At 35.6% G+C, this 22,974-nt stretch overlaps 1 protein-coding gene across 6 annotated transcripts in view; it reads left to right on the top strand.

Annotated features, from left to right (window-relative positions):
• Rimklb (ribosomal modification protein rimK like family member B) overlaps positions 1-22,974 on the top strand; it is a 66,070-nt gene that overhangs the window by 20,580 nt on the left and 22,516 nt on the right. For all 6 annotated transcript variants that reach the window (XM_063238148.1, XM_063238152.1, XM_063238151.1 and 3 more), the window contains exons 2-5: positions 843-1,073; positions 16,656-16,886; positions 19,297-19,383; positions 21,079-21,282. In XM_063238148.1, coding sequence (XP_063094218.1) covers positions 899-1,073; positions 16,656-16,886; positions 19,297-19,383; positions 21,079-21,282 — 697 coding nt within the window. In that variant the 5' untranslated portion in view covers positions 843-898. The remainder of the gene's footprint in view (positions 1-842; positions 1,074-16,655; positions 16,887-19,296; positions 19,384-21,078; positions 21,283-22,974) is intronic.

Raw genomic sequence — 22,974 nt, 5'->3', positions numbered from 1 at the left:
CTTCTCTTTAAAGAACTTGTTTGTTCTACAAACAAGTAGCCATACTGTGCTCTGACTGAAATAGACAACTCCAGTGTATTTTCATTAATATTACTGTATAAATGATGTTATTTGGTTATCTAGCAATATAAGTTCTGCTATCTTATTTTCTACATAACTATCAAAACAAAGGAAGAGAATTGACATAAAAATAGCTACAGATACAAAAAAGTACTTAGAGTGTTCAATGATGAGTGAGGTGGAGCATCTTGATTGGAACTTCATTTGTTTCATATCAAGAAGAACTGCTTTTCAGACTGGGGATTTAGCTCAGCAGGCCTAAGTGCCTGTCTTGTAAGCACACAGTCATGAGTTTAATCCCTGGTACCAAAAACAAAAGCAAAAAACCCTGCTTTTCAAGGGATAGCATAGTGAAAAGTAGGTGACATTAAAGTATATGCCTAGGCATTCTTTTTTTCTTGGTAGTGGGACTTGAACTCATGACTTCACACTTGCCAGGCAAATGCTCTATCTAGGCAATATTAATATAGGATATGGTATTGAAAGTTCCAACTAAGTGCCCTGCTATAAGTTATTAAGATAGTTTTCGTGAGTAGGGAAATGAAGTATTTTATTTCTGCAATGGTTGCTAGTTCCCATATTTTTAGTAATATACAGGTTCTAATTTCAGTAAAGGGAAAAAATAATAGTATTTCTTCACTTTTTTCTTATTTGTATAGTTAATTGCTTGGAATCCAGAAGTCAATCAGGTTTCTTAACTTACATTGTGTGTATGTATATATACATATACATACATATAAATATATATATATATATATTTTTTTTTTTTCTCTTACATTTAGGTAGAGTTTATATTCAAGAGGAAATAATCCAGAGAAAGAAGAACAAGTGGATCAAGATGTGTAGCTCTGTGGCTGCCAAATTGTGGTTTTTGACAGATCGTCGCATCAGGGAAGATTACCCCCAAAAAGAGATCTTACGAGCTTTGAAGGCCAAATGTTGTGAGGAGGAACTGGACTTTAGGGCTGTGGTGATGGATGAAGTGGTGCTGACAGTTGAACAAGGAAACCTGGGTAAGTCTATGTTGAGTGATATTTTGAGATTTTACTTAGAATGTGATTAATTTGCTAGTTTTAGGATTAACTGATAAATCAGTTAATAGCCTTATCATTACTAGTTAGTAACAAATATTTCCCTAGTTGTATTTAGGAAACAGTAAAAGTCTGTGTGTGTTTTGGGGATTCAACCCAGTGCCTTTTCATTGAGCTATATTCCTAACCATTTTTTAAATTTTAGAGCCAGGGATATAGCTCAGTGATATAAGCACTTACCTGGCTAGTGCAGATTGTGAGTTGGATTCCCAGTACCAAAAATAAAAATAAACAATTGAGATAGGGTCTTGCTGAATTGTACAGTTGCCTAAGTTGGGCTCAGTCTTAGGATCCTACTGCATCAATTGCTCTAAGTGCTGTGATTATAGAAGGATACTGCTATGTCTGGCTTTTAAGTAAGTTTCTTATACACAGCATGCATTTTTTTTTTTTTTTTTTAAAATCTTTTTGGTATCCTAAATACTGGGATTACAGGCGTATGTCACTGTGCCTGGCTCTTTTTTGTTTTTTTTTCTTTTATATAAGTTTTTCTAGGTTTTTTTGTTTGTTTTCGTACTGGGGGTTGAACTTGCGACTTCATGCTTGCCAGGCAGACACTTAAACCACTGAGCTAAATCCCTGACCCTTTCCTTTTATAGTTTTAATTGAGCGTTTTATGTTTGATTCTTTCATTTGTCAGTTATATATTTCCTTTTTTTTTAGTGGTAGCCTTAGGATTTGTAATATCCATTAAAGATTAAACCAAGTTTACTTCCAAATGTTATACTGTTTCACTTAATAGAAACATATTAACAGTTTTTCTCTCTGGTTGCTGAGATTGGCATATTTGTATATGTATCCCCAGTACTGAGGACTGGTACTAGACCTTAAGTTTACTTCCAAATGTTATACTGTTTCACTTAATAGAAGCGTATTAACAGTTTTTCTCTCTGGTTGCTGAGATTGGCATATTTGTATATGTATCCCCAGTACTGAGGACTGGTACTAGACCTTCCGTACACATGCTAAGCAAGAGCTCTACCACTGAGCTGTTTCCCCAGCCCTTTTATTTTTATTTTGTTAGGGACTCTGATACCTTGATAACTGGTTTTTATAGCAGAGATGAAACACAGTAAATGTCAAGTGCCAGTCCCTTTTATTTTTTGAGAGAAGTTTTTGCCAAGATTATTTTGATTCTGTAACCTTTTTGCTTAGCCAGCTGAGTAATTGGAATTATAGGCATCTGACACTCTGCCTGTCTTATTTTCTTTTGAGATAGTTTGCTGTGTAGTTTAGGCTGGTCTCAAATTACAAAGGTAGTTTTAAAACTTACCTGTGTAGGGGCTGAGGATTTAGCTCAGCAGCATAAGCACCTGCCTTGTAAGCAGGCGGTTGTGCCCTGGTACTGATAAAAAGATTTAAAAAAAAAAAAAAAAACTTACCTGTGGAGCATGGTGCCACAAGCCTGTAATCTCATCACTTTGGGAGGCTGAGGTAGGAGGATCACTCTTAGTTCAAGGCTAACCTGTACTACATAGTGAGTTTAAGCCTAACCTGTTGTACATAATGAGATCCTGTTTCAAAAAACAAACAAGACAAAACCTTTATGGTCCTTTTGCCTGAGCCTCCATTATACATGCACACCACCACACTGGGCTCTGCTCTATTTACTTTTGAAGGACCATTTTGCAGAGTACCGATTTCTGGGTGTGCATGTGTGTATGTGTGTTTCTCCTATGGATGTTTTATATTCTTAATTCTGATGTTTTTGCTTGTATAATTCTGAGAAGACAGATGTCAGTCTTAATATTTGTTCCCCCAAAAAGATAATTTGCTTTTTACTCTGACTTCTTTTGGAAGTTTTTTATCATTTGATGTTTGAATATGGTATACTTAAGTGCAATTTTTGTACTATTAGTCTTGTTTTGTCTTCTATGCTTTCTGAATTTCTGAACTAGCATCTGACATTAATTTAGGGAATTTTGTAGTCATTGTTTCAAATATTTACTGCTTTCCTTTTATATACACACATAAGCTGGGGTATAGATTACTGTACTCTTGGTTCACTTCCTACTGCTGCCAGTTAAAGAAGTATATTACATTGGGCTGGGAATGTAGTTCAGTGGTAGAGTCACTTGTCGAGCAGACAGTGAGGCCCTGGGTTTAATCTTTAGTATCAGCAAGGGGAAAAAATTATTAATTGAACCATTTTGCTTTTTTTTAAAAAAGTATTTCTGAGAGTGTTATTGATTTCACACATTTATTAATCTCTTCAGTGGAGTTTATGGGCTAATTTTGTTATAATACTTGGGTTTTTTTTTTTTTTTGGTGCTGGGGATTAAACCCATAACCTTGTGCTTGATAGACAGGTGCTTACACCACTGAGCCAAATCCCCAGCCCAATTGATTTGTTTCCTTAAACTGTAGTGGTTTGCTTTTGTTTTGTTTTGTTTTTTTTCCTTTTTATCGGTACCGGGGATGACTGCCTGCTTGCAAGGCAGGTGCTTATGCTGCTGAGCTAAATCCCCAGCTCCCGTGGTTTACTTTCCTAGAGTTGAAAACATTTGTAGTTCTTTGTTTTACTTTTAAGGATGGCCCTTATTTATGATGCCACAAGATTAGTATATATGTATATATTTTTTGTCTTTTTCCTTTTTATCAGTACCGGGGATCGAACTCACGACCGTCTGCTTGCACGGCAGGCACTTATGCAGCTGAGCTAAATCCCCAGCCCCTAGATTAGTATATATTTGATCAATTATTTTGTTTTTATAAGGATGTTGGATAATCTGTTAAAATTAGCCTGCAAGCCCTCTTCTTTAGAAACTTTTTATGTTGAAATAGTTTTAAATTTATAGAAATGTCACAAAAATGATACAAAGAACTGTGTACTGTTTACTCAGTTTTCACCAACTACGAACATTTCATGCTGCTCAGGATGGAGCCCAGGGGTTCTACCATGGTAGGTAAACGCTATATCACTGAGCTACAGAGCTACATCTCAATTCCCATCCTTTTGGTTTTTATTTCAGTTGTTGTTTTGAGGCAGAATTGGGCCCTAGAATTGGGTTAAGTTGTCCAAGTTGTCTTTGAACTTGCCAACCATCTTGCCTGACTTTTTTTTTTTTTTTTGTCTTTTTCTTTTTTATCCGTACTGGGGATCAAACTCACGACTATCTGCTTGCAAGGCAGGCGCTTATGCCGCTGAGCTAAATCCCCAGCCCCCTCTCACTTTCTGAGTTGCTAGCATTTATAGCTCTATGACAGCTCTGGCCGGCTCTGATTGTTAACATTTTGCCACGTCTGTTTATCTGCTTTAAAGTCTGTATTATTAGAGAAAAGTGCAGCAATTTTTTTTTTTTTTTGTGGGGGGAGTGTCTTTTTAGACAGGGTCTCGCTCTGCAGTTCAGGCTGGCCTTGAGCTCACTTTGTAGCCCAGGCTGGTCCTGAAAGTGTAATGATCTTGCCTTAGCCTCCTGAGTGCTAGGATTACAGGTGTATGCCCCACCATACCCAGCTTTATTTTTTTTATTATTATTATTTTGTTTTTTGGTCTTTTTCATTTTTATTGGTCCCGGGGATCGAACTCACGACTGCCTGCTTGCAAGGCAGGCGCTTATGCTGCTGAGCTAAATTCCCAGCCCCTGCCCAGCTTTATTTTTGAGGTGAGGGTCTCACTGTTGCCAAGGCTGGCTTTGAGTTTGTGATCCTCCTGCCTCAGCCTTCTGAATAGATGGATTATAGTGACACATACCAGTGTATCTGACTTCTACTGTTAGTAATCTAATAATGAACGTATTATTGTTTCTTTACACTAATAAAATGGAATTATTCTGTAAGAAGGAGTTGTCTCTTCTCCTTATTTGTACCATTAAGGACTTATTTTATTCTTTAGGTTGATATCATTTTTTAAAAATTGTGTGTCTGTCAAGCCAGGCATGGTAATGCATACATGTAATTCCAGCACTTGAGAGGCTGAGGTAGGAGGAGCCAACCTCTACCACTTGAATAAGTTCAAGGCCACCGTGAACTACACAGTGAGGCCTTTTCTCCATTAAAAAAAAAAAAAAAAAAAAAAAGAAAAAAGAAAAAAACAGTATCTTTCTCCATGCTGTCTTTAACACAGTAACTTTTTTTTTTTTTGTCTTTTTCGTTTTTATCGGTACCAGGGATCGAACTCACGACTGCCTGCTTACAAGGCAGGCGCTTATGCCGCTGAGCTAAATTCCCAGCCCCTGTTTTTATATATATTTTGGGTGCACTGGTTTTTGATACATATATATTTATATATCTCCTCTTGGATTGTTCTGTTTACAAGGATTGTAAGTGACATTTGTCTCATGATGAGTCTTTGGTTGAAATCTGTTTTTAGTCTGCAAATAGAATAGTTACCTCTGCTGTTTCCATCTTGCTTCTTGATCCATTCTGCTAATCTGTTTCTTTTGATTGGTGAATTGATACTGTAATATTGATGGTTATAATTGATATTTATCGACTTATCCTTGTTATAATATTTTCCTATTGTTGCCTCCTCATTTTTCCCTCTCTGTTTAATTGCTAGCATTTTCTGATAGATTCATTCTTTTGGGGTTCATGGAGCTGTAATACTTCTTGTGTTTTTCTAGAATGTCCTTCAGAACATTTTAGGGTGCTGGTTTGGTGGTCATGAATTTCAAGTGCTTCTTGTCGTGGAAATATCTTATTTCTTCAGTAATTTTGAAAGATAGTTTTGTGGGATATATCAATCTGTGTTGGAGGTTGTTCTTTTCTTTTTTGTCTTTTTGAGAAAGGGTTTCACTGTGCAGTTCAAGCTGGCCTCAAACTCACTTTGTAGCCCAGACTGGCCTCTAACTCATAGTGATTCTTCTGTCTCAGCCTCTCAACTTCTAGGATTACAGGCATGAGCCACCATGCCCTGCGGAGGCTGTTTTCTTTTAGGATTTGAAATACTGTAGTCAATGCTCTCCTTGACTTTCAGGGTTTGTGTTGAGGTCTGCTATGATTCTGATGGGCTTTCCTTCATATGTGATTGGTTTCTTTTCTCTAACAGCTTTTAATATGCTGTTCTTTTGTTGAATTTCTGGGCTTCTGACTATTGTGTCCCTTGGTGTAGATGTTCTTTGATCATGACTAATTGGAGTTTTATATGCCTCACTTATCTGCATGTCAAATTCTTTTTCCATGCTTGGTAAGTTTTCTGCCATTAATTGTGTGAAGAGTCTTTTTTCTTCATTTGTACTATCTTTCTGCTTTTCATTGGCTTTGATCTATGTTATGTTATTCCTCTTTGCATCATCTAGCAGCTGTTGGACTTACTTTTTGTAGTTTTCACTATTTTTAAGAAATCTTTCTTTCCAGGATCACTAACCACAATCCTATCTTCCATATGTGAGAGTCTGTTCTCACATTGGCTCATTCTGCTGCATATACTTTTTTCAGGAAAAAAGAAAACTAAACAATAAAAACAAAAACAAGGAGAAAAAAAAGAATGAAGAAAAAAAGTGTTCACTTTAAGACATGTCACAGTGGGGGGTCCACAGTGGGGAGTCCAGATCCATGTTGATTAATCCTAGCAAGGCAGCTGTTGATTTACTGTGGGGTAGTGGGTAATCCCAATGAGCCTGCACCTTCAGTTCCACTGGAGTTCAGGCTGGTTTCTGACTGTGAGACTGGAACTTGATTTGTTCAGCCTGAGATACACTCTATATGTCCTGCCAAATTGAACTCAGGCCTTTGTTGCCTGGAATTGGACTCTGTGACTTCTTGCTGACTTGAACTTGGTTCCCCCTCCCCTGACATTGTAAGCCACTAGATGGAACCAGCCCACAGCTGCTCTGATTTTGGAGCTCAGTTGAAGGCCACTGATCTGGTGGTCCTCTTCTGGTGGACATCTGAACCTGAGTATATCACCAGCCACTTCACTATGTTGCATCTACTGCTGTATTCTGCTGGTGACTCCGTTGAGGCCTCTAGTGTCACCAGCAATGACCACACGGCTGCAGGTTTGCCACCCCTCTCAGTCAGTGAGCCAAGGCTTAGGGAGAAAGTACAGCTTGGCACCTCCTTTGTTGAAGTCTCTCTGTTCTTCCTGTGGGCTTCAGTTTTTGGTATAGATGCTTGATGGCGCTGGAGACCCACTTGCCTCCTCTTCTTCCTCGCATTGCTTAGTGTCTGGACACTAAATCTTGGAGAGGCGTTTTTTCAGCTGTTCACTACTCTACCATCTTCCTGGAAGTTAGTAAAAAGTAACCTCACCTGCAAAGTTTGAATGTAAGCTGTATTGAATTGCATTATTTTAGTATCACATTTCTGTTTGATATCTTACTACCCCCTTTGTAAAGAATGCTTCAGATACATTTTGTGTATCTTGACCTCAGATTTTGTGTTTTTTAACAATGTATTTTACACAGGCCAGTCAGACATTATTTAGAATGAAGCATGCTTTTAAAACAGGGCTGGGATTTTAGCTCAGCAGCATAAGCGCCTGTCTGGCAAGCACACGGTTATGAGTATGATCCCCAGTACAAAACAAAACAAAAACAAACAACATCAACAACAACAACAAAACAAACCAGAACAGCCAACATCTGGAATAAAGAAACCCCCGAAATGAAACCAAAATTAGACTTCCCAAATAAAAGACCCAATCAAAAAAACTGGGCATCCAAAATGAATTTGTTTCTCAGGAAAAAAAGTACAAATGGCCTATGAATACATGTAAAAATGTTCAACATTACTGATCCTGAGAGAAATGCAAAAGTTACCAGAGGATAGCATTTTATCCCAGAAAGAATAACTATCATTACAAAAAAGAATAACAGTTAAAAATTCTGGCAGGGATTGTGAGGAAAAGGAAACTCTTACACATTGTTGGAGAGAATATAAACTAGGGAAATCAATGTAGATATTCCTCAGAAAACTAAAAATAGAAATTCCATTTGACTTCTCTCTTGTAGCTATCTTCCCAAGAGTTAAAATTATCATATTACAAGGAGACATGTTTTTGCATATTTATTGGCACACAGTTTATAATGACTAGATCTTGGAATCTGTATATATCCATCAACAGATGAATGGATAAAGAAAGATAAATTTGAGACATTCATAGGAAAATGGATGCAATTTGAGAACATGATGTTAAAAGTTTAATTAAATAATATTAGGTTTCTCTTTTTTATGCATATATATGCAAATTAGCAAAATGGAAGGTAAATAGTAAGTAGGGAGAGATTCAGATGATTCCCCAAATGTCTATTGTGTGGTTTCAAAAATACTTTAATATTTATTTATCTATTTATAGGTAGATAGTGTCTTGCTATGTAGTTCAGGCTGGATTGGATTTACTATGTAATCCAGATTAGCCTTAAATTTAAGAGTGATCTGCTTTAGCCTCCTGAGAGCTGGGATTACAGGTGTGCATCACAATTCTTGGCTTCAAATATATTTTAAAACGACACTAATTTTTACACTTAAGAGTTTCTCTTAGTTCACTGAAAAAAAGTTTTGTGCTAATGTCTGTTTCTTTGTAAGAGAATCCTTTTTTGTTGTTGTTTTGTACTCTTGAGTAAGTACTTTGAAGGTATTACACAGTATGTTAAGTATTGTTATTCTCGTTTTCTTTTAAAGAGAATAAAAACAAAATAAAGCAGAATAAAGCCAATCAAAACAAAACAGTGAAAGTGGTACAGAACTTCAAAGCAGAGTAATAGGAAATCAGCAGTGGGTATCATAATATATCTTGTTATCTTCATATCAGTTGATCCTATCATTAGACATAGTAAAACCAAATAAAACAAAACAGGATAAAACCAATCAAAACAGAACATTAAATAAAACAAAACAATAAATTGGAACAAAACGGTGGAAAAAACACTGGACCTCAAAAACAAGAGAGAAGGAAATCCTCTGTACACACTACTTTGTATACTGTCATCCTCCAATAGATGCTTAGAGTACCAGCCCCAAGTCCACACAAAGTCAGTTGAACAGCATAAGCATTTAGCTGTTTCCATGCCTCAGCTGCCAGCAACCCAGCCTATCCTCAAAACCAGCTGGCTGCCTGGATGGGAGTTGGGGGCGGGGTTGGAAGCAGGAGTGTGGGCTTCTTGATTTTCTGCCTGGGTGCTGGTTGGCTCATGGGAAGGGTGAACAGGCTTCTCTTTTTCAGGGTCCTGCATAGTTTGTGCAGCTTACTGGAAAGGCAAATTGGCTTGTTGTACTCCCTGACCCAGTGTGGCTTCTGCTGAGTCAAGGGAAGGCTCAACTGGCTTCTCTCTTCCTGGGCCCTGCATGATTTTGCCAAGTGTTGGTTGGTTGGTTGTGTGTGTGTGTGTGTGTGTGTGTGTGTGTGTGTGTGTGTGATTTTGAACTGGGATCGAACTCACTTCACACTTGCCAGGCAGGTGCTTATGCCGCTGAGCTAAATCCTTGGCTCTGCTATTCTTATTTTATTACGAGTTTTTGTTATTTTTTATAAAATAATAAAGGAAAAAAATCCTTGCAAAAATATCCCAAAACAGTCATAATCAGATTGCAGGTTTGCCTGCTTGCTGTTTTCTTTTTTGTTTCTCCTCTCTTCTCTTTTTAGGCACATGACTGTCAATTGCAGTGTAGTGGGTTTAGTGATAGTGAGGTGTGACTCGTCTTTCTTTTCTTTTGTATCACTGATAAGGGATATGGGAAAGAAATTTTAATGTTTCCCATCGTTGCCAAAAGAGCATGCTTTCAAAGAGAAAAATTTTGTCCATATGTGGAATTAATAACAAGATAGGTTCTTTTTTTTAATTTTAAAAACAAAAAGGATAGAAGTGATACAGAATTTCAAAAAAAAAAATAGGGCATTAACAGTAAATATATTGCATATTGTTATCTTAGAAGTAGTTCAGATTATAAGCTTTTTAGGCATGCGAAAAAAATGATCTAAGAGTCAAACAGTGAAAGATAGGGCCCAGGTTAGAAAATAAAAGTATTACCAAGGATGTTAAAGATAGACTTCCTGTTAGGAAGCAAAATATATCGTGTTTGGAAGCAACCAAACAAAGATAAGGTCATATCCTTATAAGTATATTCTTATATATGATTTGTGTTGTTTATGAGAAAGAGTCTGACTGTGTAGGCTGGCCTTGAACTCAGAATCCTGCCTCAGTCTCCTGAGTGTTGAGATTATAGGTGTACAGTGCTATGCCTATTACATTTATTTTTCATGTTTCATAATTAGTATGTGAGTTCTTAGTTGGCCCACATAAACACTTTTAAAATGTTTTGTGTAACTTTTTTTTTTCTTTTTTTTTTTGTCTTTTTCCTTTTTATCGGTACCGGGGATCAAGCTCACGACTGCCTGCTTGCAAGGCAGGTGCTTATGCCGCTGAGCTAAATCCCCAACCCCTTGTAACTTTTGATTGGTACCATAAAGTCACATTACCAGTTACCCTGTTTTAGAATTAAATAAATATTTATTTATTTATTCATAAATTATTGTAAATATATAGTATGTTATACAAATATAAATTACTTATAAATAAAATTTATTATAAATTTAATTAAAAGAATTAGAATTAAATAAATTAATTACTTTGATTTTCAGTTAGTTTGGAACTTGACTTTTGAGAGAGTGAAGGTGGAAGAAGCAGCTAAGTTACTTTAAAAAAATGTCTATACTTATTGTTAAGTGTCATTTCTGTGTGACCTAAACTTACGTGAATTCTTTTTACTAGCTAATGTACGAAAGTACATTAATTGGAAAGCATTCTTAATGCTCTGAATTTTGTGTTTAGAATTAGCTGGTGCTTTTTTTTTCTTTTTTGATTTGAGATTTTGATTTATTTCTTTCTCATGTTCATCCTGTTATTAGAGACTCCTGCAGTGAGTCCCAGTCTCCTGCCAGGTGTTAGGGCAGCTGGGGGAAAGAAAGAAAGAGCAAGAGACAAAATGGAGGTACAGTGGAGATGTGAGATGATCAGTGATGATTCACAATGAACAATAGGCCATGAGGCAGGGAGAACCTTGGAATTTATTATCAGATGTTTCTTAAACTAATGAGAATCTTACTCTGGAGTCTTTAGTCTTAGTAGTCTTAGTCTTAGTGGTAGGTAGGAGAGGATGGCCCAACCCCAATGGAATAATGGAAAATCTCAAAATGGTGAAAACAAAAATCCTAAGCTTTTGTTAATCCCTTAAGAAAATATGTAAAACTAACCATTGTGAATTTGTGGTCCCTAATACCCATTTTTAAAAAAAGTGAGTAGATAAGCTGAACAATGGAATTATGAATGGCTATTCTTGCTGCCTATATTACAGTTGTTATACTTCCATATATGCAGAAAGCTTTTAAAAGTTTCTCTCAGATTAACTAGCCATGTCAATATCATTTTGCCCCTAAATTACTTCATTATATAATGATATGACCCTATATCATTAGCACACCTAAGTAAATTAATTGGTAGCATCTAATGTTAAAGTCTAGATTTTTTAAGTTGATTTTACAAAACTTTTTCCAGCAAATAACTTTAACTCAGCTTTGGTAACTCTTGCTCTGAGTTGACAACTGTAGCAGCTTTCTAATATAAAATACATTTTTTTAAATCCTGAAAAACAAAAGAACAAATATTGTGTCACTCCATTGCTCTTTGAAGGTTAAATCATATTGGCTGTCAATGTTTAATTGTACACATCTTCCAGAATGTGTCCAAAATATTTGTTGACCTCTTAATGTCAGTTGTAAGGTAAAATAGATCGTTTCACAGGTTGATGCTTAAGATGTTTAAAAGACAATGTAAAAGTTTGGAGGTTAGTTCAGTGGTAGAGCACTTGTCTAGTATCTGCAGAGATATAGATTCATTCCTTAGTAGTAAGCTGAATTCCATCCCTAGCACCACCAAAACAAAAAAACACACAAGCAAACAGTGCAAAATACAGCTGAGTAATACTGAACTTAATTGAAGTGTGTGTTCAGTGACTAGAGAATAGCGAAAACTCTTTGCACATATATGTGTATGTATGTACTGAATATTGTGGATTGGAGGGACTGAGCCATTTCTTTTCAGTTTTGTAAGATCTATTTCAAAGATAAGAGTGGCATTTGGAGAGAGTCTCCAAGATATCAGTAATACATAATAGTCCTGAGATGTCACTTTGGCTTTTTGGCTCACATTTTTCTCTAGAGAATAGCATGAGATACCTGTTTCTGTTGTAGGAATGATATTTTACGCCTCCAGTAATAACCGTATGTAGTGTACTGTACAGATCTGATTGCTTTAGGCAAGGTACCACATTTTCCAGTTTTGTGGGTGGACAGTTTGTTAGTGGTATGGGCTGTGAGTGGAATAGTTCCTTGCTTTCTTTATCTCATTTACTACACAGTGCAAGAACAGTTTCCATTTTACCATAATAAGATAAGGTAATAGTGGTTGAATTTCTTCTTGACATTCAGAAGTGTTTACCTGATCACTCAAGGATTTCTCAAAATCAGTCCTCTTGCTTCTTGTTCATTTAATTAATCGAATCATTTTTTCCTAATAATGCTACCTTAGTTTTCATAATACTAGTTAATACTAGAATTTTCTAGTTTTGACTAATTTTATTTCTTGTTTTACTTCTATTTCTGACCTATGTATTTCTTCAGCTATTACTATCCAAGCTGATTTCACTAAGTGTACAAACACGTGCATACACGGTCCATTCGACCAGTATGAACTGTATGTATGTAACTTTATAGTCCTATTATAGTCTTCATATAGAGAAGTTCTGATTTTGTCATCTCCAATAAATTTTATATCTGTATCCAGATGCAACATCCTCTGCTCCACACTGGCATCATTTTCAACTTTTCTGTTTTCTGTATCCCTGTGTATAAGCTTTTAATCTAGTCAGTAGGTATTTTTATTTATTTTTAAAAATGCTCTTATATAGGTACTGGGATTGAATTTCGGACCTTCCTTTTGGGCAACATACCCAGCATTTTATTTTTGTTTTGCTAATTGCCCAGGCAGTGCTACTTGACCTTTTGATCCCTCTGCCTCAGTCTCCCAAGTGCTAGGATTATAGGTGTGTATCAGCATAGTTGGTAAAACATGCTCTAGATTTTTCTGTAGCCATGCCACTGCTTAAAACCTAACAAATCAGAGAGTGCAGCATCACAGAATATTGCTGTCCATGAATTTACCATCCTACAGTAGTAAAAGTGAATGGTTGTGAGAAGAATGCATGAAAGCCACTGACAAACTTCACATTTGCTGATGACCACACACTCATAGCTTTCAGGGAACAGTAATTTTGACTTTTCCTTCTTTCTTCCTTCTTTCCTTCCTACCTTTCTTCCTTCCTTCCTTCTTTCTGGGGATTGAGCTCATGACCTTGCGCTTGCCAGGCAGGCTCTCGTGTTGCTAACGTAAATCCCTGCTCCCATTTTCCACTTTCTTTTACCTTCAAAATTTTGTATGATTTTTATCTTGGTGTGGTGGATTCTCAAAATGAAATTCTGCTAGTAGGGAAAAAAGTATAGATGAAATACACATCTAATCCCCTGCCATTCTCTGGGGAATAATAAAATGTGGGAATGGTATAGACTGTGAATAGATTGTCACATGTTCTCAGTTCATTCATTCAGATAAACAAATAAAATTTGGGAGTGGTGATGTATACCTGTAATTCCAGGATTTGGGAGACTGAGGTGGGAGTACTGCAGTGAGTTTAAGGCCAGCCTGAACTACATAGAGAGACCCTGTCTCAAAAAACAAATACACACACACACACACACACACACACACACACACACACACACACACACGGCTGATTTCTCCCCCCCACATTTTACTTCTGTTTCTGATCTATGTATCTTTGTCTCCTTTTGTTCAGCTATTACTCTGTTACTGTTTCCCCTGAATATAGTAACTTACATGTATACACATGGTCCATTTTACCAGAAGGAATTATATGGATGTAATTTATCATCCTAATGTATTTTTCAGGCAGGGAAGTTTTGATTTGAAACACATTTATGTTTTTAAACTAATTTTTTTTTGTTTTTGTACTGGGGATCAAACTCAGGACCTCGCACTTGGCCAGGCCGGTGCTTATGCCAGTAAGCTAAATTCCTGGCCAAATTTATGTATTTATTTAAAACTTAGAGTACGCTATTTTTGTGTACTTAAGACTTTATCCTACCAGCACCTTTTACTGTATATAAAATTATAGTTGAGGCCATAATGTTCTCGAATTTTTTTAAAAAAGTAGTCATACACAAATATTCCTTGAGATTTCTGCCCTAACATTGCTGTTAACACTGTCCTACTGACCTATCAGAACTGTCATGCATAAAAGTGAATACCATTTAAGTGAATATATGTGTATGTGTCTATATACCTCTCCCTACTAAGAATGAGATTTTTTCTTAGATTTTATAAGTAAAGACTTTTTGAACAGAAACCCAGTTGCATAAGAAGCAAACACTTAAGATTCTGTAGGTCATCCTGTATAACTTCATTATGTAGGGAATTGAAAATTTACTTAAAACCCTATGTAGTTATTACAATAGATGACCCCTTTTTTCATCCCATCAAAATGAAGTATTTATAACTGTAAGCATCAATAGTGTAAAGGCAACTGTTTCTACCTCGTATGATAGGGAAATCTTGGTATCTTAAAGTCTGTCATGTATTTTAGACTTGATCTCATCATTAACTACAGGTATATATAATTTCTTATTTTTCTTGTGAAAAAATATTCAAGATACGATTAATATTTATTACATTATCTTAAAATGATATTTTAGCGTACATATTTTCCTTACTATTTACTACATATCTCATAGTATTTCTGAAAAGTAGGAAGTAGAAAGTCTAAAACCAAATGAGACAAAACAAAAGTGTCATTCAAAACAAAGAGGATGAACATGGTACATGGCTTAAAAACAAAATACAAGATCAATAATGCCTCTTGTTATTTTCAAAAGAATTGTCCATATCATCAGGCGTAATACACTAGGCATGAAACAGTACAGAAAAAAACCCAAAACAATGGAGACATTATAGGACTTTAAAAGAAGATAATAGTAAAACCACAATGGGTATCGTAGTGCATCTTACTGTCTTCAAAGTAGTTGCCTTAGTTTTTCTTTTCATTGAAAAGAAAGGCTTGTGCTAAAATTGTTTGGGGAAGGTATCATACCCATATCTTGCACTCTGAATAACTGCTCCAAAGACAGCAATACACAGTGTATTAATTATTGTAATTGTTCTAACCTGTTTTGAAAATGGTTCATTGTTATTTTTAATCTTTTTTCTCTTTAAAACAATAAAATCTGAGAATATTTTTGGATTAAAAAAACACTAATAAATTGAAGAATGAAATCTTGAAAGCAAGGGCTTACCTATCTTGGCAGTCCTGAACATACGGAGAAGAATCTTGACACATATTAATATTGAATGAAATGACAGTAAATGATTAATTATGCATTGTCTTTATAAAATGTAATTTAGTTAGCCCAGCTAAAAGGTGACATAAAGATGCTTATATGTATTGCCATAGAAAGATGTCTCATATAATTTTAAATAGTGGAAAAAATCTATGTAAAATTATAAATAAGATCTCTAATAAATAGCATGTATATTTTCCTGAATGCTTAGATGACAGTGGGAATAGCACATACTAGTAACAATAAGTATCTGGGGAGTTGGACGGGAAATGAATATGTTCTGAATTTTGGTATTTGTAGGTTTTAATCAAATAACTATTAAAATAGCCCTTAAGTCAGTAACTCCAGCACACTTTCTGGCTGACTGAGGTAGGAGGAGTGCAAGCTTGAGTCTAACCCAGGCAGCTTAGCGAGTTACCAGGATTGTGTCAAAATAAAAAGGGACCCTGAGTTTAATCACCAATATCAGGGTGGGAGTGGAGGGCCACCTTCTTTTGTAAAGAATGACATTGTGTAAAAATTTGAGGAACTTGTCCTTTAAATTTTTAGAAAATTTTTCATTATAGAAGCAACTTACCTGAAACACAAAAGGTGATACATATAGAGTTGCATGAAGCAGGAATTCCCTATTATGCCTTCCATTCCTGTCTTGTCTGCTAGTCACCATTAGGGGAAGCCAGCTTTATTTTTTTATTATTATTATTATTATTATTATTATTTTTTTTTTTTTTGCCTTTTTCCTGTTTTATCGGTACCAGGGATTGAACTCACGACTGCTTGCTTGCAAGGCAGGCACTTATGCCACTGAGCTAAATCCCCAGCCCCCACTATTTTTATTCTTTAGGCATTTTGTATGTACATTTACATAAAACTTACTCTCAGATATGCCCCTAAAAACAATTCAGCATTGTATATCTATATTTTTTCATGTCTGAATATAAATATTCATTATTTTCTTTTTCACGCCTGTGTAGTAACTCATTGTATTGGCATATGATGTAATTTGGTTAACCATATAGGAATTTTCTGTTTCCTAATGGAGGAGTGTCTCTCCCCATTGATTAACAACATGGTGCATTTAATTTTGTAATCCAAGTTTTGAAATATTACTCTTTCTCTTTCAATGGATTTGACTTCATTGCTGTACATTTTAGGTCTGCGGATCAATGGAGAACTCATCTCTGCCTACCCACAGGTGGTAGTAGTGAGAGTTCCCACCCCTTGGGTACAGAGCGATAGTGACATCACTGTTCTGCGTCATTTGGAGAAGATGGGCTGCAGATTGATGAACCGACCTCAAGCCATCCTGAACTGTGTTAATAAATTCTGGACATTTCAAGAGTTAGCTGGCCATGGTGTGCCTCTGCCAGATACTTTCTCTTATGGTGAGATCATAAATAAGAATACTTAGCCTACATTTTAGAAGTACTGGTAGTTTTGAGATATGTATTAAAGTAAAAAGTAGGGGCTGTTTTGTTTTTTGTTTTGAGACAAGATCTTGCTATGTAGTTCAGGCTAGCCTTGAACTCATTATGTACCAGGTTGGTCTTGAACTTGTGGTAACCTCCTGCTTCAGTGTCCCAAGTGCTGAGATTACAAGCCCAAGCAATCACACTAGGCCTAAAAGGTAGATTTGTGAACTTGAAAATAATTTTTTTTATGGAAGCAGTAACTTTCAGTTTTAACAAACTGGACAGAAAAAAATAATGAGCCATGGAGAAAAATTATGAGCCATGTTTTAAGATTAGTTCCATGATATGGACAAATTTGGGTTAGCAAACTTTTTGGTAAAGGCTAGATGGTATATAAATATTTTAGGTTTTATAGACTATAAGTTCTTTGTTATCCTCAATAGTACTGTTGTCATGTGGAAGCTGGTAACAACAGTACATAAACAAATGAATATGGCTTTGTTCCAATAAAAGTCTTTCACTAGATAATAGGCCAAATCTGGCCCACACTCTTGTAAGCTTGAAATAAAAGATAAGAAAATTCAATATTACTTTTTAATTTCTTGTTGTCTTCATTACCATTTTCATTACTCTTTATGTTTCGCTTTAAAGAAAATTACCAGATAATCTTTTAAAACAATTGTTTTAAATTAAGGGATAATTTTTTTTAGCAGTTCCATCTGTTAGATTATTTATCGTGTAATATAGAATAATAAACATTATAGTAGTACTAAATTGCTATAAAAACCTCTGTTGCTTACTCTGTCTACATATTAATAATAAGTCATAAACATAGGTTACAGGACCACACTTTGAGTAGTACTGCTTGATCAGGGTTTCTAATGTATTTCCTGATCTTCCCGTTCTACTGTGAAAGAGGGAAATTCTTTGAAAGAATTTTTTCCACGTAGGCATTTCTTCAAATAAATGTCCAGGAGTGTGCTTGGAGATTTAATGAGGCTTTTAAAAAAAATTCCTTGTCATTTTCTTAATATTTTAAAGAAAGAAATTCCCAAATATATGTGTACAATTGCTGATTTTAGTAGGTTAGAGGAAAAAGATAGAATTAATATAAATTATTTGAGGGCTGGGGATATAGATCAGTGGCAAAATGCCTGTCTGGCAAGAGCAGGGTTGTGAGTGTGATCCCTGATACAACAAATAAACAAAATCATATAAATGATTTGAGAATTGTGTCTTCCTGTTGCTTTTGGGATACTATCTTATATCATGGTCTACAATTCTAATTTTATGAGACTGGAAATAAAAAAAAAAGGTTAAATTAGCAGATAATACCTTTGCTCTAATGTTGATGAATTCAAATTTGATGGCAAAAATTACCTTAATTTCTTTCTGAACTGGGAAGTTTTCAACTGCAGTTATTTAATGAACCGTCCCCAGGTTTAATTTGCTTTACTGTCATGCTGAAGTTTTATAAGGACAATCCATTTCTGCTGTTGGTTCTGTATCATTTGTTGATGGGCAGTAGGAAGCAGCACTTAACCTATGAATGCCAAATACCTCAATGTAGAAAGAATTTTGATTAAAAAATGGAGATTAAAAAAATTATATGTGTTTGGTAGTCAGGAGGAGGGAGTGTGTGCATGTGGGTGTATGCATGAATGCAGTATCTCTTAAACCCTGGGTAAGTCTTTTCAACTTCCTCATTCTGTTTCTTAATCTGACCAGGGAGACTGTATGTGTATGTATATATATATAGTATATATACGTGTATATATGTATGTATATATAGAGTGTATGTATGTATGTATATATAGAGTATGTATTATACTCTCTATATATATAGTATAATAAATTGTGGGGCCTTTATCATTTGTATCGGGAGGAGTAAGGGATAAAAATTTCAGAAATGGTATGGAATTAGGACATTTTATTCAGCTTAAATGTATTTTGAGTTGGATTATAAATTGTTAGCTCAAAGGCCAGGAATATAGCTCAACAGCACAGTGCCTGGCTGACAAGTGCAAGGTTTTGTGTTCTATTATCACTACTCCCCTCTAAAAACCCAAAACAAAACACAACACTAATCTACTTTAAAAAGTGTGGTTGTGGGGCTGGGGATTTAGCTCAGCGGCATAAGCACCTGCCTTGCAAGCAGGCAGTCGTGAGTTGGATCCCTGGTACCAATTAAAAAAAAAAGGAAAAAGACAAAAGTTGTGGTTGTTTTCAATTAATACTGTTATACTTGCAATTTTTATTTATATTCTCTAAGAGAAAAAAATTAGCCATGAGACTCTTCCACCTCACATGCTGTGATACCAATAAAATTGATCACAAACTACTTCTTATATTTGTTAAATTTCTTTTTTGTTTCTCTTTTCAGGTGGCCATGAAAATTTTGCTAAAATGATTGACGAAGCAGAAGTACTGGAATTCCCAATGGTGGTAAAGAATACACGGGGTCATAGAGGTATGTATGAATTGTTGATGTAGTACATAATTTTGAAATTACTTTTACAAGTTAGGGTATTTTTGAGATAAAACTTTTGAAGAATAATTAGAAATTGATAGCTATATGATACCTCAAACTTTCAGAAAGTTATTGCAAGTTCAGTTTGGCTAGAGCTGTATCTGTTTAGTGGTTTTCTTGGAGATTTTAACATGCATGACTAGACCAGATCTCAAGTTAATGTCTTTATCTTCCTCTTCAACAATACAAAGTCCTTAGAGCTCTTAAGTCCTGTTGTCTCTCTTAATATATATAGTTCAAAGATTAAATGTTTAGAGAAATAATTCTAAAAACTTGTAAAAGAATGTGGAAGTAACTGTGTGAGGTTAGATAAAGGACAAATTTTTGTTTTTTCGTGTCAGGATCTTGCCATGTAATGTAGGCAAGCCATGAACTCATGGTGATCCTCCTGCCTCATCTCCTGAGTTCTGGGACTACAGATGTGGGCCACCACAGCCATCAGGATTAGAGAAGAATCTTTAAGGCATAAAGTGATTCCTAAACCCAAGGATAACATGTATTAGTGCTTTAACAGGAGTGGCTGGATCAGAGTTAAACTAGTACTGTCAAATATGTGGATATTCTTCATGTTTTGACTTTGTAGCATGGCAGTTAAAAAGCTTTAGGCCACCTACAGTGAATAATCCATTAACAAAGAAGCTGTATAACCTTTTATGACTTAATCTATGTGTCCTATAGAATTGCTTCTGCACTATTCTTTTGGCTGGAGCAATGAAAATCCCTTTTAGATTGAGCAGGAAGAGACATACATAGATCTTGTTCCCTAAGTGGAGAATTTATAAGCATATATTGTTTTTTTAATGTAAACTTACATGAAGGTATGGACAGCTATTTTGAAGAGAATGAGGAACATTATGACAGTCATTGTTGACCTCCGTATTGTCTGGTCTTAAAGACCTAAAATGCCTTCATCATCCTATTAAGATTAGATTAGTTCTGTAATGTTCAGTATGTATTCAATGTGTGTGACGATGGGGACAACTATTTGGAAGAAAACTAGAGACAATATAATAGTGAAGATCTCCAAGTGTCTTGCTTTGAAACCTGTGTCTCCTCCTTTGTTATCTTATGATCTGTTTTGTTCTATCTTGTTATGTTTAATTTTACCCTCTTGAAAAATAAAAAAAAAATAAAAAATAAAAAAACTGTCTTCATTGTCACAAAAATACAGCCTACAGCACTGGAACAAACTTGCAAATTCAAAAGTAAATTGAAGTATATAGTAACATTGTGCTATGTTGATAAGTATTAATGCAGTATTCATATATAATAATAATATGTAATATATACGCTTTAATTCAAAGGGAAAAAGTTTTGGAAATCATTGAGGCTAACATTACTGGTTAACTTTCAGAAGAATACAAATCCTGACCACTACCTTGTAACATAATAGCAAAATGAGTTCAAGTTTACCAAGAGTTTGGGGATTGTGGGGTTAGGGGTAGAATTTTGTTAACTTTGTTTTTATTTTCATTATCTCATTAATTATCATAAATTACTTTAAAACAGTTATAACAAGGAAAAATTAAAGAGCAGATTGGAACACACACAAATGTTCAGCTAGTGTAGATATCATTTCCATAGTTTAATGACTTATACATATTATATACATTTTTTTATGCTTTTCAATCATAGGCAAAGCTGTTTTCTTGGCACGAGATAAGCACCATTTGGCTGATCTAAGCCATCTTATTCGCCATGAAGCTCCATACCTGTTTCAGAAGTATGTGAAGGAGTCTCATGGACGAGATGTGCGTGTCATTGTCGTGGGAGGCCGTGTAGTTGGCACCATGTTACGTTGTTCCACAGATGGGAGGATGCAAAGCAACTGCTCACTAGGTAAAAACAGTGCAGTTATCTTTGTAGTATGTAAAGTAATAAATACTATAGTCTGTCCAGTGAGAATATGTATATAGCTGTAGCTATTTTACTTACAAAGTTGAAAAACTCATTACTTTTCATGTGTGAATACAATTGGTAGACATACCATCAGTGTAATATTGTATTGAGTTCATCTGGCTGTTGAGGTATCACTGACTCATGAATTTGTTTGGTTCAATTTAGAAGCAAATTCTTCCATCTATGAGATGTTTAAACAGATTTAGAGATTCCCATTTGGTAATATACTTATTTGCTGTGTAACTAGAGTTCATTTAAGCTATGTTCTAACCCATTTTATGCATTGATCCAAACAAGATCACTGGTTCTGATTTATTTAAACATGTATTTCCAGAGATCTCTTATTGTTGGAGTGTATCACACCTAGGTGTGTGTGTGTGTGTCTGTATGTCTGTCAGTCTGTCTGTTTTGAAACAGTCTCCCTATTCAGTTCAGGCTGGCCTTGAGTTTGCTGTGTAGCCCAGGCATGATTTTCCTGCCTCAGCTTCCTGAGTGCTGGCATTATAGGCGTGTACCTCCACACCTGGCTGAGACCTAGTTTTTGAGGTTTTTGTCTTTCTTATTTGTAACCTCTTCTCAGTAGTGTTTTTTTTTTGGGGGGGGGTGAGGGTTGGGGGGAGGTGGGACAAGGTCTCAAACTGGCCTTGACTCACACATTGACTGGTCTCAAACTCACAGATCCTACTACCTCAGCTTCCCAAGTGCTGGGATTACAACCACCATGCCCACCTCCTTCTTGGTTGTTATATCCAGCTCATACTTTTAATTACCATTTGTGTGCTTATTTTTATATTTCTGCCTTCAATTTAGGCTTTCTCTTAGAATTCTTAAGTTCATATGAGTAACTGCCTACTACTTAATAGCTTCACAACTAACTGCCCAATTCAAATCCTTCAGTACAAACACAATGTGTTCATCTTACAGTATGATTCTTTCATTTTTCATTTTTTTTCAACTCCTCTCCTCTTCTACCATTTAATGACAGCTCTGTTCTTCCAGTGTAGACCAGAATGTGTAGTCATCTTGATCCTTCTCTTACACCCCAGACTGTTAGGAGCACCTTTATATCTCTGCTCTTTCAAAAATGTATCCAAATCTGAGCATTTCTCACCATTTCTACCACTAATACCATCTTCTCTTATTTGGGTTACCTGTGGTAGCCGCTTAATTAGTCTTAATTTATTTTTCTCTCCTGGTTGTTTCTTAACACAGCACTCATATGACAGCTGCTTGTACAGTAGTTCCCCCTATTACTTACAATTTCACTTTCATGGTTTTAGTTATAGTCTGAAAATAATAAATGGCAAATTTCAGAAATTGTCCATAACTTCTAAATTGTGCAGCAATCTAAGTAGTATAAGATCTGTGTTATCCCATCCTGTCCTCTATCTTACTCAGGGCAATAATCATGCCGTTGTCCATCATATCTGTACTGTGCACATGTCCCACCTTTGACATCTCTGTTATAAGGTTCCTTGAAGTATCAGTGCTTATGTTAAAGTAACCCAACCACTTAATAATGGCTGCATAGTGCAAAGTTGTGATTTTGACAGTTTTCAGTACAGAATATTATTGTAATGGTTCTAGTAGCTATTGTTAATGTCTTCCAATTCCTGATTTTTAAATTAAACA

This window comes from Cavia porcellus, unplaced genomic scaffold, assembly GCF_034190915.1.
Source record: "Cavia porcellus strain 051 isolate PalLab524CR breed Dunkin Hartley unplaced genomic scaffold, mCavPor4.1 scaffold_27, whole genome shotgun sequence".
Taxonomy (NCBI): domain Eukaryota; kingdom Metazoa; phylum Chordata; class Mammalia; order Rodentia; family Caviidae; genus Cavia; species Cavia porcellus.
This window is presented reverse-complemented; position numbering and strand designations above follow the sequence as displayed.